Genomic DNA, 15,846 nt, shown 5'->3' on the forward strand with positions numbered 1-15,846 from the left:
ATTACATTTTCAGGTCGATGATCTTTTCTAGCAGTTGAGGTTCCAGCTTACAGCAGAATTTCTCACATTTATCTTTTGTGAGAAAGTTTATTCTGTAAAACCTAAAATGTGGTTTATGTAAGCAATTCCTATTTAAGTCCACAGTCACAAACTTAGGTGATCAGTACAGAGACATTTAGTTTCATAAGGCAGAAACGAGCTGCATCTACATGTTGAGCATGGGCTCAGGGCTGTGGCACTCTTAGAGCTGGGAGGGACAGAGTTTTTCATTGACTGTGCAGGGCCTTCTGCATCCTTTTCCCACTGGGATCACCCAGGAACCTCTAGAACCACTCCATCACGTTGTATCAATGATCTGTCTTTGGGAGGAACACCTGAAGTTTTAATGTTTATTGGTTAGTGTTAGAACATAGAACAGTACTGCGTAGTACAGGCCCTTCAGCCCATGATGTTGAGCTGACCTTTCAACTAACTCCAGTATCAATTTAATCCTTCCCTTCCACATAGCCTGCCATTTTACTCTCATCCATGTACCTGTGTAAGAGTCTCTTAATTGTCCCTAATGTATCTGTCGCTACCACCACCCCAGTAGGATTTTCCATGAACTTACCACTCTCTTTGTAAAAACCTCCATCTGACATCCCCCCCCCTTTACTTTCCTCCAATCACCTTAAAAATATGCCCTCTTGTCACCCTGCAAATAAGATGCTGGCTCCCACCCTATTTATGCCTTTTATCATCCTATACAGCTCTTTCAAAGTCCAACAAAAATTTATTATCAAAACACATATATGTCACCCTGAGATTCATTTTCTTGTGGGCATACTCAATAAATCCATAATAGACCAATAACCATAAGAGAACCGATGAAAGAGCGCACTGACTTGGGCGTTCAACTGGTGTGCAAAAGACAACAAACTGGGAAATGTAAAAAGAAAGAAATAACAGCAATAAATAAATAAGCAATAAATATCAAGAACATGAGATGAAGAGTCCTTGAAAATGGGTCCATAGGTTGTGGGAACATTTCAGTGATGGAGCAAGTGAAGTTGAGTGAACCTTTGGTTCAAGAGCCTGATGGTTCACAGGTAATAACTGTTCCTGAACCTGGTGGTGTGAGCCATGAGGCTCCTGCACCTTCTTCCTGAAGACAGCAAACAGAAGAGTGCATGACCTGGGTGGTGGGGGTTCCTGATGATGGATGCTGCTTTCCTGCGACAATGCTTCATGTGGATGTACTCAGTGGTGGGGAAGGCTTTACCTGTGATGGATTCATCCTACTTTGCTTCAAAAAGAAAAGTTTAGTTGCACAACTTTTGCTCATAAGGATTCTTGACAGTGTGGAGGAACAGAAGGACTTTGGGTCCACATCCATAGATCCCTCAAAGTTGTCACACAAGTTGATAGGGTGGTTAAGAAGGTGAAAGCTGTGTTGGCCTTCATAAAATTGGGGGATTGAATTCAAGAGTCACAAAGTAACATTGCAGCTGTATAAAACCCCAGTTAGACCATTCTTGGAATATTGTGTTATGTTCTGGTCGCCTCATTGTGCAGTAGGAAGGATGTGGAAACTTTACAGAGGGTGCAGAGGTAGATTACCAGGATGCTGCCTGAACTAGAGCTTATGTCTTATGAGGGTAGGTTGAGTGAGTTAGGGGTTTCCTCTTCGGAGAGGGGGAAGATGAGCGATAATTTGACAGAAGTTACAAGATGATAAAAGACTTGGATCGAGTGAACAGCCTGCGACTTTTTCCAGGATGGGAAGAGCAAATACGAAGGGGTAAAATTTTAAGGTGATTGCAGACAAGGAAAGATAGGGTTGTCAGAGGTGTGTTTTTTTTACATAGAGAGTTGTGGGTGCATGGAATGTGCTGCCAAGGGTGGAGGTAGAGGCAGATTAGAGACATTTCACAGACTTAGATAGACACATGGAGGGATATGTAATTCAGAAGAATTAGATTGATCTTAGAGTAGGTTAAAACGTCATCACAACATTGACATTGTGGGCTGAAGGGCCTGTACTGTGCTGAATGTTCTATGTTCTACATTCTGTGTATGACATGGTCTCTCAATCAGGCAGCGTCCTGGTAAATTTCCATTGCATTCCCACTAAAGCTTCTATATCCTTCCTACCGTACAATGAAGTGACCAGAACTGAACATAATACTCTAAGTATGATGCAACCGGAGCTTTTTTCAAGCTGCAATATTACCTTGCAGCCCTTGAACTCAGTCCCCTGACTCTTGAGGCCAACACACTATAGGCCTTGTTAACCACCCTATCAACTTGAATGGCAACTTTGAGGGATATATGGTTGTGGACCCTGAGATCCTTCTGTTCTTCCACACTGTTAAGAATCCCGCCATTAACTGTGTACTCTGCCTTCCTGTCCAATCTTCCAAAGTGTATCATTTCACACTTCTCCAGATGGAACCTCATCTGCCACTTACTTCTCAGCTCAGCTCTGCAACCTATCAGTGACCCGCTGGCCATAGCAACCTCCCATACTATCCACCATAAACCTTTGTGCCAACTACAAATTTAATAACCCACCCTGCCATTCCCTCACACAAGTCATTTATGAAATCAAAAAGAGCAGCAAATCCAGAACAGATAGTAGAATAAATGTGTTTTAATATTTTCTGGATTCCAAAAGTGAAAGAATAGACAATATTTCTGTGTACAAGTGATTGTTAGAGAGCTGTGAACACCTGAGTTACTGAATTCCACAAGTGCAGTGTGCAGGGGATGCATTATTAACTTTTGGGAAGGAGGAAGAAAAGCCATTGTATTACTTGCCTGCCATCCTTGGGTAATCGAACCCTTTCACATATTGCTTTGCTGTCCTGAAATGAGAAACAAGGCACTGTGCTATTATTACCTCCCATTGTATGGTTACTTGATAGGTTTTTACACCTTCCTCCTCTGTATGTGGGGCAGATGTTCTTTCACTTATCATTCTGGAATTAATGGAAGTCAGCTTCATTGAAACTTCTCATTTCAAAGAAAATCTTCATCATGCCCCAACTGGGTTCTCAGTCAATGAAATATTTTTCAAAACTAGTTAATGTGGTATTAAAGTAATGTACTGCTTCCATTTATTTGATCCCATTTCTGTGTACTCTGCCAATTTTGCTGCTAAAAGTCAGAAAATAAGCATTTAAGTATTGTTAAAACTGTACCTGATATTTCCTTTACTCACCAGCCTTTCCTATCGACTAGCAGAGTTTACCCACATTTCTGCCTGCTCAACACAAGTTGATCCAGTGATTGATAAGAACCGTGGGCACTGTGGACAAGCAGTCCTAATGACTAGCATGGGATTATTGAGCGCACGCATTGTCTTGACAGTGCAAAGCCAGTATTAATGAATCTGTGGATAGTTGTGGGTTACATTTATACGTCTTGACTTGTTCCAGGTTCCATTAGATATCCAAACGAAAACTGCATTTCATTGTTACAATCCTGCTGCTTTGCTGGAAACCCGTTATTATTTCTTGTACTTCTAAAGTCACTGCTATTTATAAATAAGAATTCATAGCTTAGTAAATTGTGCTTGCTTATCGCTATTGCCACTTTAAATATATACAACCTTAAAGGCATCCAAAGCATTCCGTTTGATTTAGTGACAACTGTCTGCTATATATACGTAGGATAAGATATAAATTCCTGACACCTCCTCATAGGTACGTTTTAATAAATGGATACAACTATACATACTGACAAACCAACAAAAGGCAAGGAATTTCTTTTGTAAAGAAATGCATCACAGTTTCATTTGTCACCATGATTTAAGTGGATATATGTGCCAGGTTACAAATTCCTTTGCTACACTAACAGTATCCTACTTAACAATATTCCTCGACATTCATGTGCTGAGATTTGGAACCGAGTAACAAGCAGACTCCTATAGAGACTGTTAACTTCAATTTGCTAAAGCTTAACTGAAAATTATGTAGATTTCCTAATGCTAATTCATTATTCCCAGTCACAGCTGCAGGAAAATCTGCTACAATTTTTAGCTTTTATAATTTTAAAAAATGCTGTAAACAGATGGATCTCAGCTGAATTCCACTGAGACTCTCCAATAAATCATAAAGGGGCTATTATCTACTTCGTAACTCCAAAGCCAGCATGTTTAAACTGCCTACAGTTAAAATATTGTCTCCTAAATTTATCCAATCATTTTGAAGTTAGCAGCAATAGTATTGCTGAAGGGAACATCAATCGAGAAGAGAGAAAAGCATGTAGTGTAATAACTGAAGTAACTTAGATACTCTTAGTTACTCTTGTAGAGTCATACAGCACAGGCTCCTTGGTTCGAGTCCAAGTCTACTACCAACCTATTATTCACAGGAATCTTACAGTAATCATGTGTTATCTTTGTAATCCCCACATTCCCATCAACCCTACCCAGATATACTACTCAGCCACACAATAGGGACAATTTACAGTTGCCGTTTAACCCAACAGCCTGCATATCTTTGGGATGTGAGGGAAATGGAAATCAGAACAGCTGATGGAACCTCATATAGTCACAGAGAGAATGTACAAACTCCACAGGGACAACACAAAATCGGGATCAAACCTAGAGCTTTGTAGCTGTAAGACAATAACTCAACTAACTATACCACTGTGCCACTGAGTTGCCTGGAAAATAATGGAATTCATCTTTAAGATGAAATATAGAGTTCTGTTAAAACAGGATGAGGCTCTGTTACCTTAGTTGAATGAAAGGAAAAATGTATTTGACATGACGGTTAGGTGAAATTTGGAATCACAAGGTCATTGGAAAAGAGTTAATGAGCAAAACACCCTGCTCATCTTGCCTGAAACTTCATAGCCGAATTCTTCCAATCACCTCCCTTCCTCTGCTCTGACACTGAAATGGATCTAATCAAGGTCACAAATGACATCCCTATGTCAAAGGTAATCTGCCCATCTTTATCTTTCTTTAATCGGTGTTGGGACTGCATCTTTTCATGTAGTATGCCAATGATTTGGATGATGGAATTGATGACTTTGTGGCCAATGTTGCAGATGATACGAAAATAGGTGGAGGGGCAGATAGTGATGAGGGAGCAGGGAGCCTGTAGAAGGACTTAGATAAGGAAAATGGGCAAAGAAGTGGCTGATGGAATATAGTGTATGGTCATGCACTTTGGTAGAAAGAATAAAGGCATAGACTATCTTCTAAATGGGGACAAAATTCAGAAATCAGAGGTGCAAGCTGAGTTGGTGGTTAAGGATAGCTAATACAATGTTACCATTCATTTTGAGAAGTCTAGAATATAAAAGCAAGGATATAGTGCTGAAGTCTTATAAGGCATCGTTTAGAGTAGACCAAACTTGTGGTACTGTGAGCAGCTTCGGGCATCTTACCTAAGAAACGATGCACTGGCATTGGAGACAGTCCAGAGGAGGTGCATGAGAATGATCCGGGGAATGAAAGGGTTATTGTATAAGGATCATTTGATGGCACTGGGCCTGTCCACACTGGAGTTCAGAAGAATAAGCAGGGATCTCATTGAAACCCATCAAATGTTGAAAGGCCTACACAGAGTGGATGTGGAGAGAATGTTTCCAGTAGTCGGGGAGTCTAGGCCCAGAGAGCACAGCCTCAGAATAGAAGAACATCCCTTTAGAACAGACATGAGGGGGAATTTCTTTAGCCAGAGGGTGGTGAATCTGTGGAATTCATTGCCGTAGATGGCTATGGATGTCAAGTAATTTGGTATATTTAAAGCCGAGGTTGATAGTTTCTTGATTAGTAAGGGCATCGAAGGTTACAGAGAGAAGGTTGCAGCAAATTAAAAATGAATGTATTCAAGGATAGTGCATTTGACAATCAGACTTGATCTGAAGCATCACACACAAAATGCTGGAGCATCTCAGCAGGTCAGACAGCATCTATGGAAAAGCATTGATGTTTTGGGCCAAGACCCTTCTTCAGGATTTCCAGAATCTGCAGAATTTCATAGGTTTGGTCTGAAAAGCAAAGGACTTAATGTGTCTACATTTACATTTAAAGGTCCCGAAGAAGCAAAGAACATTGTGAAGCAAATGGTGACAAAACATAACGAAATCCTTGAATCAATAAAGGAATTGCGCAATGGGTTAAGAGATCTTGAATCAAAACTTCACAATGTGGTAAGCAGAAAAGTCTGGATTTTAATGCTATTTCTTATTGTTGAGAATATTGCTTGACTGACACACGGTAATGCTTGAGTAGAAACTGTCACCAATTAAATATTGTAAGACAAGGTTTCCAGTTCCAGCTGGATTCCTTAGTTACAGACTCTGACCTGGGAACTGTCTGAAGCTGACCTGAAAACTTCACACTACATATTCTCAGCATCGTCAACTTCACTTTCTTCCATGTTCAACACCCACACACAGTCTTTTAGTGAAATGTTCCAATTGACCTTGTTACCTCCCAGCTTGACAATTATAATGTGCCTACCATCTGCCTCACTTCTTTCATCTTACATACGGATGAACATAAACACCATACCCCATTTAGCTCTCTCTCTTTCTATACTCAGACCACTATATCACAGGAAGATTGAGATTGTATTGGAGAGACTGCAGAGCAGATTCACTAGTTATGGGAAGATACTGGATAGACTGTGTTTCTTTTCCTGAAGCAAAAGAGGCTGAGAGGTTTGTGGGGGCAGGGTTCCTGATGGACATATACAAACTTATGAATCATATAAAAAAGTTCATGGAGAGAGCTTCATGGGCTGAGCACAGGGAATTGGGACTAGCTGTCTGGGTATTGTGGTCGGTATGGGGGAGTTAGACCAAAGGCTTCGTGATCATACTCTTTTACTCAGTAGCTCTAATATTACAGAAGTTAAAATCACTTGCTATTTCAAGCCTTTTATTCCTACAGTTATCTGCAGTCTCCCTACATATTTCCTTCTCTAGTTTCTGCTGACCATTGGGAAAGCCTGTAGTATAATCCCATCAAAGTGATCACCCCCTTCTCATTTTGAAGTTCTACGCATATAGCCTCACAGTACATTTCCCAGGAATACCTCTATCAGCACTGTTGTAATATTCATGAAGTGGAAACAAAGTTTTTATCTAAATTTAATAGTAGCAGTTTTTTCAGTAGGGATAAATTGGACAGTAGACAGTTCAGCAAAGGGAGAAAGGTTTAAGCAATACCAAAACATTGTAGGTAAAATAGCATGAAGCCTTGAACCGTAGAATATTTTTAAAAAGGCGTCAAAAAAAGGTGAAGAGCAATGAAAGCCATTTAGCTAAGCAGGCTTGGAGGGACGAGCAGAAAAAGCTGACAGAACAGAGCTCTAATAAAAAGAAAGCATAGTAGGAAAACTGTAGTTACTAAAGCCAAGGAGGTGGGGCATAAGGAATACAACTGTATAAAAGGAGGCAATAACTAAGTGAATAGGGGAGAAAGTATCAAACAAAACACCTGCATTTTATAGTGCCATATCTCCCTTTAGAAATGCTTTTAAAGTAATACATAACATTTAATTTTAAAAGCTGAGAAATGGAACACCAGAAATAAAGAGAAAATGTTGGAAATACTTAGCAGCACTGATGGAAAGAAAAAGAAACCAAGTTAATGTTAAAGGCTGATCTCATTTTATCTGAACTACGATAAAATGATATATACATTCAGTGGCCACTTTATTAAGTACACTGGCTCGTTAATGGAAATATCTAATCAGCCAATCATGTGGCAGCATGTAGACATGGTCAAGAGGTTTAGTTGTTGTTCAGACCAAACATCAGAATGGGCAAGAAATGTGATGTGATGAAATGTACTGTGACCATGAAATGATTGTTGGTGCTAGATGGGGTGGTTTGAGTATTTCAAACACTGTTGATTTCCTAGTATTTTCAAGCACAGCAGTCTCCAGAGTTTGCAGAGAATGGTCCCAGAAACAGAAAAAAAAATATCCAGTGAGTGGTAGTTCTGTGGGTGAAAGCAGAGGTCAGAGGAGAATGGCCAGACTAGCTCAAGCTGACCAGAAGGCAAACGTAACTCAAATAACCACACATTACAACAGTGATGTGCAGAAGAACATTGCTGAATGTACAACATGTCAAACCTCTAAATGGATGAGCTACAGCAGCAGCAGACCATAAACATACACTCAGTGGATACATTATTAGGTAAGGAGGTACCCTAAGATAGTGGCCACTGAGTGTATCTTATATACACAATTGTTTTTTGTACCTTCCTGATTTTTGGTAACAGTTGACATTTCAATAAACTCTATGAAAGGTTAATACTTGCATACTCATCGGTTAATGTGGCTCAATTGTTATGTTTCTCTAATTCCTGTTAGACGGATTCCAGTGGTTTCACCCAATCATCACCTGTGGATCCAGACTTGCAAATGACATCTCAAACAATGGAGAACCATGAGCAAGAAGAGCTGATCAAGGCTTCACCAAAGTCCAGTGTGGATTTAGCTCAAGTGGTAAAAGAGAGCAAAGCACTAAAGTTAGCTTCTGAACATGCCTCAGATGACAGTCACGTTCTGGGATTACCCACAGAAGATGTCCAGAGAGTAACAGATAAAATGAAGATCTCTGGTGAAGGAGGCATAAATACTCAGTGCTATGTTACCATTTTAAACCATCCATTTAGAATGAAACTACCTCAAACCAAATCAGGTTTCCCAACAAAATATTTCACTGAAACTGAAAGAAGAATTTTCACTCTTCATCTTGCAGAAAACACACAAGAACACACAAAACTTTCCATGGAAGATATTGGAAACGACTCCAAAGTTTCCAAGTCTAATTCTTCCAAAGAGTGTCAAGCAGAAGAATTTGAAAACGGTGGAAAATTGTATAGTCAGTCCAATCAGGAATGCCAGTTTTCATACAGACATGTATGTACCTCTTCAAAATATTCACTAATAGTCGTCTTCTTCTTCAGCCCATAACCCCTGCTGGGGCATAGGGCTACTGGTAATAGTTCACTAGCATCCTCTGTGCTGGGCCATTCTTTCAAGTTATGTCCGGGTATAGTCCATCTTTGAAGATCCTTCTTCTCCCAGGGAGGAGGTCTTTGGAACTTCTGTAGCTCTCGGTTTTTCAGGATGCGGTTGCTAGCCCTATGCCTAACCCTCATCACTTTACATTGATTAATTCATCATAGGGACAGGACCTGCTTAAATATAGTAAAAATTGTTCTAACAGACAATGTTTACATAAAGGGTAGTTTATTTTAAAGCATAAAAACCCATACTTGGTCAGCAGTTCCCCAAGTATCTGCTAACGTTTCCCTGCACAATTGCCTGCAAATGTAGGATTTTTATTCAAATTTTCAATATTTCAGCTAATTCTTCACAGATACTTTAGCAGTTATATTTCGCTGTCAGACTCCTCAAGAAGTAACCTACCATAAAGTTAAGCATCATTTTTTTGTTGTTTTAGTATTTTTCAGTGTTTATGAGTATTTTGGATTTATATTCTTAGTTATCCATAAAAAACGCAAATCATTTTTAATAATTTTTGAATGTTTCTCAACCTCAACATTCTGATAACTTTGTGAGTACCTGAACTACTCAGCAAACTATCAGAAGTTATTTTAAGTGGTACTGCATTTCCCCTCCCTCCAGTGTGATGGGAGTTATGCCACTAAAGATGCTGCTGGTAAATGAGCGGAACTTACTTCTCTCTGAGGGTTCTTGCTGTTGAACGTGTGAGGCTAGTTGGAACTTCGTATTATAAGTTATTGTGAGCACAAAATTGTTGATTTCAAACTCAGAGCATATTTAGTTTTTATATGGAGAGATTCCTTACTGATTTTTTTAACCAGATTATTAGTGGAAATGCATTTTCAATTTGATTGTGAATTAAATACCTTTTAAAATTGAAATATTATTAAAATAGCTCTTTGCATTTATCAAGCAGGTAGTAAAAGAATCACAGGGATTTCACAGGTGTGTTATCCAACAAAGCTTTGTACCGAACAACCTTGGGATATTGGAACTGGAAACTTGTATGAAAAGATAAATTCTAAGGACAGCCTCAAAAAAAGGAAAGACAATAGACAATAGGTGCAGGAGTAGGCCATTCGGCCCTTCGAGCCAGCACCACCATTCACTGTGATCATGGCTGATCATCCACAATCAGTATCCAGTTCCTGCCTTATCCCCATAACCTTTGATTCCGCTATCTTTAAGAGCACCATCCATCTCTTTCTTGAAAACATCCAGAGACTTGGCCTCCACAGCCTTCTGGGGCGGAACATTCCATATATCCACCACTCTCTGGGTGAAAAAGTTTTTCCTCAACTCCGTTCTAAATGGCCTACCCCTAATTCTTAAACTGTGGCCTCTGGTTCTGGACTCTCCCATCAGTGGGAACATGCTTCCTGCCTCCAGCATGTCCAATCCCTTAATAATCTTATATGTTTCAATCAGATCCTCTCTCATCCTTCTAAATTCCAGTGAATACAAGCCCAGTTGCTCCAATCTTTCAACATTTGACAGTCCCGCCATCCCGGGAATTAACCTTGTGAACCTATGCTGCACTCCCTCAATAGCAAGAATGTCCTTCCTCAAATTTGGAGACCAAAAGACAGTAGGTAGGAGAGAAGACAGAGGATAAACCTTCAGAGGTCTAGGACCTGGAATCCATAAAAATCCTATGGGACGTAGTTAAAATCAGAGACACAGAACTTCTGAGGAGAACAATGCAATCAGAGCACAGCAATGTAGCCAATGCAAAGTTGATAGCTGAATGGCATTGTTTGATTTTAAGAAATGTGGAACAAAACTTTGGATGAACTCGAGTTTATAGATGGTAGAAGTGTATTGTATTAACATTGTTAAGTATTTCAGCAACAGGTAGTTTGGGAAGGTCAGCGTTGTTTCTGTTCATTTTTTTTAAGAATCTGGGCATTGCTGGCAAGGCAGCCTTTATTACACATTCCTAATGCCCCTTGAGAAAGTGTAGCTGAACAGACTTTTGAAACAACTGCAATCCTTCTTGTTATGTACACCAACAGTATGGTCGAGGAGTGAGTAGCAGGATTTAGACCCAGAGATGATGATGGACCGGTTCCAAGTTAGGATTTGACTTGGAGAGGAACTTGAAAGTGGTGGTGTTCCCTAGTGCCTGGTGCCCTTCTTCTTCTTGGTGTTTGGGAGGTTCTGTTGGAGCAGCCAAGTGAAAAACTGCAGTACATTTTGTATACCGTGCATGCTACAACCACTGTGTATCAGCATGGAGTTCTAGTTAAATGGACTGCTTTGGTCTGGATGGCTTCAAGAGTTGTTGGAGCTGCACTTATCCAGTCAACAGAGAAGTATTCAATCAGACAGCTGACTCTAAACTTTCCAGCTGAGACATCAAATGGTCTGCAGTCAATGGTGAGGATTCCTACCACCTGTATATCCTTATACCGCCACTCTGGCTGATCCATCCAGCCAGTAAGACAATCCTTACCCAGGGATTATGATGGAGTCTGGGATGTTGTCTGTAAGCTCTGCATCTGCATGTTCAGCTATGTTAGACTGTTGTTTAATTGGTCCATCTGGAGCTGTTCAATGCAGATAACAGCAAACAGATGTTTGTGACGAAACATTTGGTAGGTCGAGTACATTCATCATTGTTGTTTCTGAATTCCACCTGGTTTTATTGTTTCTCTGTTTAAATATTGGGGCAATACTACAACCAAGTTTTTCACTAGGCCAATTCAGGGTCAACCATGTGGTATTTTAATGAAATGGCATAGAAACCAGACTGGGAAACGATTGCGCATTTCCTTCCCACGAAAGTCATTAGTGAATCATATGGTTTTTTTCATCATTTGATTAGAATTTATGGTAATTTTACTGAGTATTATTTTCTTCCCTTTCTACATTATTTATCGAATTTAAATTCTATGACTGCCAGGACAGGATTGAATTCAGCTTTCTATATTGTAAACCCAGCCCTCTGGATTGCTAGTCCTGTAATTTAACTACTGTGCTGAAAAGTTAAAGTTTTAGCCAATACCCTGTTTCTTTTTACCATTGTGTGTTATTATCAGTAAATTTAGTATAATGTGTAAAATTATCTTATTTTTTCTGTTGCTCAGCCAACTGATTGATGTACCTTGGACTCCAACCTTTAATAATTTAGGACTTTGACAACAGAAATTGCAGTTGTAACTGTTAAACAGTATTGCAAAAATGATCAAGGTATCACCGAGGGTCATGGCAGAAATAGTCATACTATAATGAGCAGGTGCTGATGTGCCTAACAACCTAAATAAATTATTGATAAAATTTCATTTGTTTTTAAGGAACCTTTAAAGGTTAAATCGGATGGATTTGTGAGCTATGAAATTACAGATTCAGTTGCAGAAGATCCAAATCAACAGGAAGCTATTGAGTTACATCATCTCTCCACTGAAGGCAGCACAGTGACTGAGGAAGATCTACAGAATCAACTTTTTGCAGATGAAAATCTGTCAGTAGAAGAATATGAATGTATGTCACCTGACGACATCTCCTTACCTCCGCTTCCTGATACTCCTGAATCAACTCTCCTCCATTCTGAAACAGAAGTGGACAAAGCTTCCAGACTAAGTTTTCACAGTCTGCATGCTGGGTTGTGCAGTGGCCAGCCACAGAAGCAAATAAGCTGGAACAGAGTGACGGACACATTTGAAAACCTAGAACCTTTGACCCCTGTTGATAAAATAAGTCATCCAGGGCCATATAGTGAATTGGAATGCCATCACGTATCTGATCCAGATCCCAGCGTTAAACCCTGCACTACATACAGATCTGAGTCTTCCTCCTTTATTCACAACCCACTGACAATTCCTGCCCCCAGTGTTGTTTCAAACACACTTTCACATATCTTAAAATCCCAAATAGTGACCAATTCATCAGTCTGCGATTCTACCTGTGAAGTGCATGAGAGACAATTGCAGACATATGATATGCATGAGGGTCTAACAAACCCGGAGTCACTGCATGATTCTAACAGTGAATGTTTTAGAAAAGAAATGAGCTCTAATAAAAGTGATTTGTATATTTCACCTGGATCACTAACAGTACCCCACAATGTACAAAATATAGTACATGATACAGATCACCGCAAGGATACTATCATCCACAAGGAAATCAAACCTACATCAAGAAACTTGTGCAACCTGGCTTGCACTAATCCCACCTTCTCCAAGATGCTGTCCAATGTCAGTGTGGTAGAAGGTTCTCCTATGACCTTGGAAATCGAAGTAACAGGACTCCCAGAACCAACATTAACATGGTGGGTAACCTATAATTAACAGGCATCATATTTATAAGTAGAACTGTTTCTAACTGGAACATTTTATATAGAATTAATAAATATTTAGCTAATTAGCATGCGGTTGTGGATGTCTGCATGACTCTGATATCTTTGGCCTTATTACAACATAGCTCCCAGATAAAGTCCAGAACTTCCAAACATTCAACAATATTTTAAAAAGGCTTTGCTGAAAATGTAAGAACTTTGCTTTAAATAATTATTTATTAATCAAGTGTCCAGCATTGCATTAAGTTAAATACAAGTTAAATGACCAACAACTACTTTTTTTTTGCTAGCTATTGAAAATGATATAGGCAGCTAAGTGGACAGTGGTAAAAATAAACATACTGGTAATATTGGAACTGAAGGTAATGAGGGTGGAAAAAGGGCTTTAAGAAAATGTTTGGTGTGTTTAAAGAAGATGGGAGATGCCTTTACATTACATAATGATCTTGAGAAGATATGGCACACGAGTAAGGCCTTCTTGTGCTTAACGTGCTCCATTCTGACTTTACATGCCAATTTTAAAATTTTTAAACTTTTAAAAGCAGGCAGGGCCTTTTGGGACTTCTCTGTGGAGCGGGAGATTGCTTGGGTTAATTGTAACTAGGATTAATTTGCAAGGGCCAATAAAATTTGAGTTGAGCAGCCATTGTGTGAGTGGGTAGTGTTAGAGTGGTCAGGCTTAGGCGATAACAGGCCCAGGCTAGAACTTAAGGCTGAGAAGTTAGAGGTACAACAAGTATAGGCAGGATGGTAGTTCAGACAGTGGAATGCTCCGTCTGTGAGATGTAGAATTGCAGCGTACCTAACAGTCTCCCCGATGACTACATCTACAGGAAGTGCACCCAACTTCAGCTACTGACCATAACAAGATCAAGAAACTGGAGCTGGAGTTGGATGTATGCAGTACTATTCCAAAGGCTGAAAACTTAATAGATGGGTCTGTACTGAGGTGGTTACACCAAGAGTACAGGCTTCAGATAGTAGATGGGTGAGCACAGGGAGAAGTAAGAGGAGTGAGCAGTCAGTGCAGGGATACTTCTACCCCTCTTGGTGTAAAAGAGCGAGGTACATTGGGGCATTCTGCCAGAATGGGTGTGAGTGTTTCTTCAGAATGTGGAGGCGAAGGAGTTATTAAAAGCTGTCAGAATTCTGTGTGAAACAGAAAGCCAAAGAGAAAACATCTCGAGTTTGAATATGCTTTAGGGAGTAATTTAGAGAAGTTCTTTTTCCAAACGTAGATGCAGGAGAGAAAAAGGAGTTAGTAACTGGTGAGTAATACAAGAGATGGATGTGATAATCTCCTTGGTGATTGAAATGATGGGAGATAAACCCAGAAGGGTTAGGGTTAAGGTTGAGAAGTGGTCATTAAGATAGGTAAGTTGATAAGGAGTGCAAGCAGAAAGAGGGTGAATTCAAAGGAGCAGTGGAGGGCAGGTTGAAATGGGGGTTGATGCAGAAGCTTATCAAAGAAAATAATGAGACTTTCACAACATAAAACTTTGATGGTACTGGGCTGGATTTTAAAGAAATGATAATGTAAGTATGATAGATCAAGGTATGGGCGAAAAAGCCACAGACTTGTGTGAGGATTAATGGTAAAGATCAATCCACAGAATGTTCCCTGCAAACACGAGGAAATCTGCAGATGCTGGAATTTCAGGCAACACACATAAAAGTTGCTGGTGAATGCAGCAGGCCAGGCAGCATCTCTAGGAAGAGGTACAGTGGACGTTTCCAGCCGAGACCAACACTTCCTCTCAGACAAGCATATCCTTCATTACCAAGAAGAGCAAAACTGTACATATACTGTATTTCAGGTGTAATTTCAATACCAGAGAACCCTGAAAATATGAAAAAAATGGATGCTGGAAATGTAAGTGAAAAAAGGAAAATGGTGGACATATCCAGCCAGTCAGGCAGCCTCCATGGAAGGAGAAACAGAAATCTGATGAGTCTGAAACACTAATTCTGGTTCTCTTTCCACAGATGCTACCTGACCTGTTGGTTCCTTCCAGCATTCTCTGTTTTTGGATAATATTCTATAAGGCACATGATACAACTCCATTGCAGTGAAGGTTAACCATTTGCCTTCCTAAATACTTGCTGTACCAATATCATATTTTTTGATCAATGTTAATATAAATTCCAAGTCGTTTACTATTTTTAAGAATAATATTTTGCTAAGGAACTCAGGTCCCAGCTTTGTCATTACTCCTATCAGCATGGATAATTCCTCATTTCTCAAAAATACTTCCATTCTTGGCCATTCATTTAACCAACTCGAGTCACAGCATAGAGTCATAGAACACTACAGCACAGAAACAGGCCCTTTGGCCCATCTAGTCTGTGCTGAACCATCAATCCGCCTAGCTCCATCAACCTGCGCCAGACCGTTGCTTACCACACCCTTCCCATTCATGTACCTATGCAAACTTCTCTTAAGTGTTGAAATCAATCCCGGATCCACCACTTATACTGGCAGCTTGTTCCACACTCTCACCACCCTCTGAATGAAGAAGCTCCCCCTCATGTTCCTATTAAACATTTTAACTTTCACCC

The 15,846-nt window shown here is 39.9% G+C and overlaps 1 protein-coding gene across 6 annotated transcripts in view; it reads left to right on the forward strand.

Moving 5' to 3' along the window:
* The window catches only part of ccdc141 (coiled-coil domain containing 141), a 160,406-nt gene that overhangs the window by 119,797 nt on the left and 24,763 nt on the right, over nt 1-15,846 (forward strand). For 5 of the 6 annotated variants that reach the window (XR_010018443.1, XM_063052079.1, XM_063052080.1 and 2 more), the window contains exons 21-23: nt 6,032-6,150; nt 8,328-8,879; nt 12,287-13,260. Coding sequence is in view for 5 of the 6 variants with exons in the window: in XM_063052079.1 (XP_062908149.1) it covers nt 6,032-6,150; nt 8,328-8,879; nt 12,287-13,260 (1,645 nt within the window). In the remaining variant the exon portion in view is untranslated. Of the gene's footprint in view, nt 1-6,031; nt 6,151-8,327; nt 8,880-12,286; nt 13,261-14,900; nt 15,158-15,846 lie in introns of those variants that run through there. The other variant, XM_063052083.1, reaches the window with a different exon arrangement.

This window comes from Mobula hypostoma, chromosome 6 (genome assembly GCF_963921235.1).
Source record: "Mobula hypostoma chromosome 6, sMobHyp1.1, whole genome shotgun sequence".
NCBI classification, from domain to species: Eukaryota; Metazoa; Chordata; class Chondrichthyes; order Myliobatiformes; family Myliobatidae; genus Mobula; species Mobula hypostoma.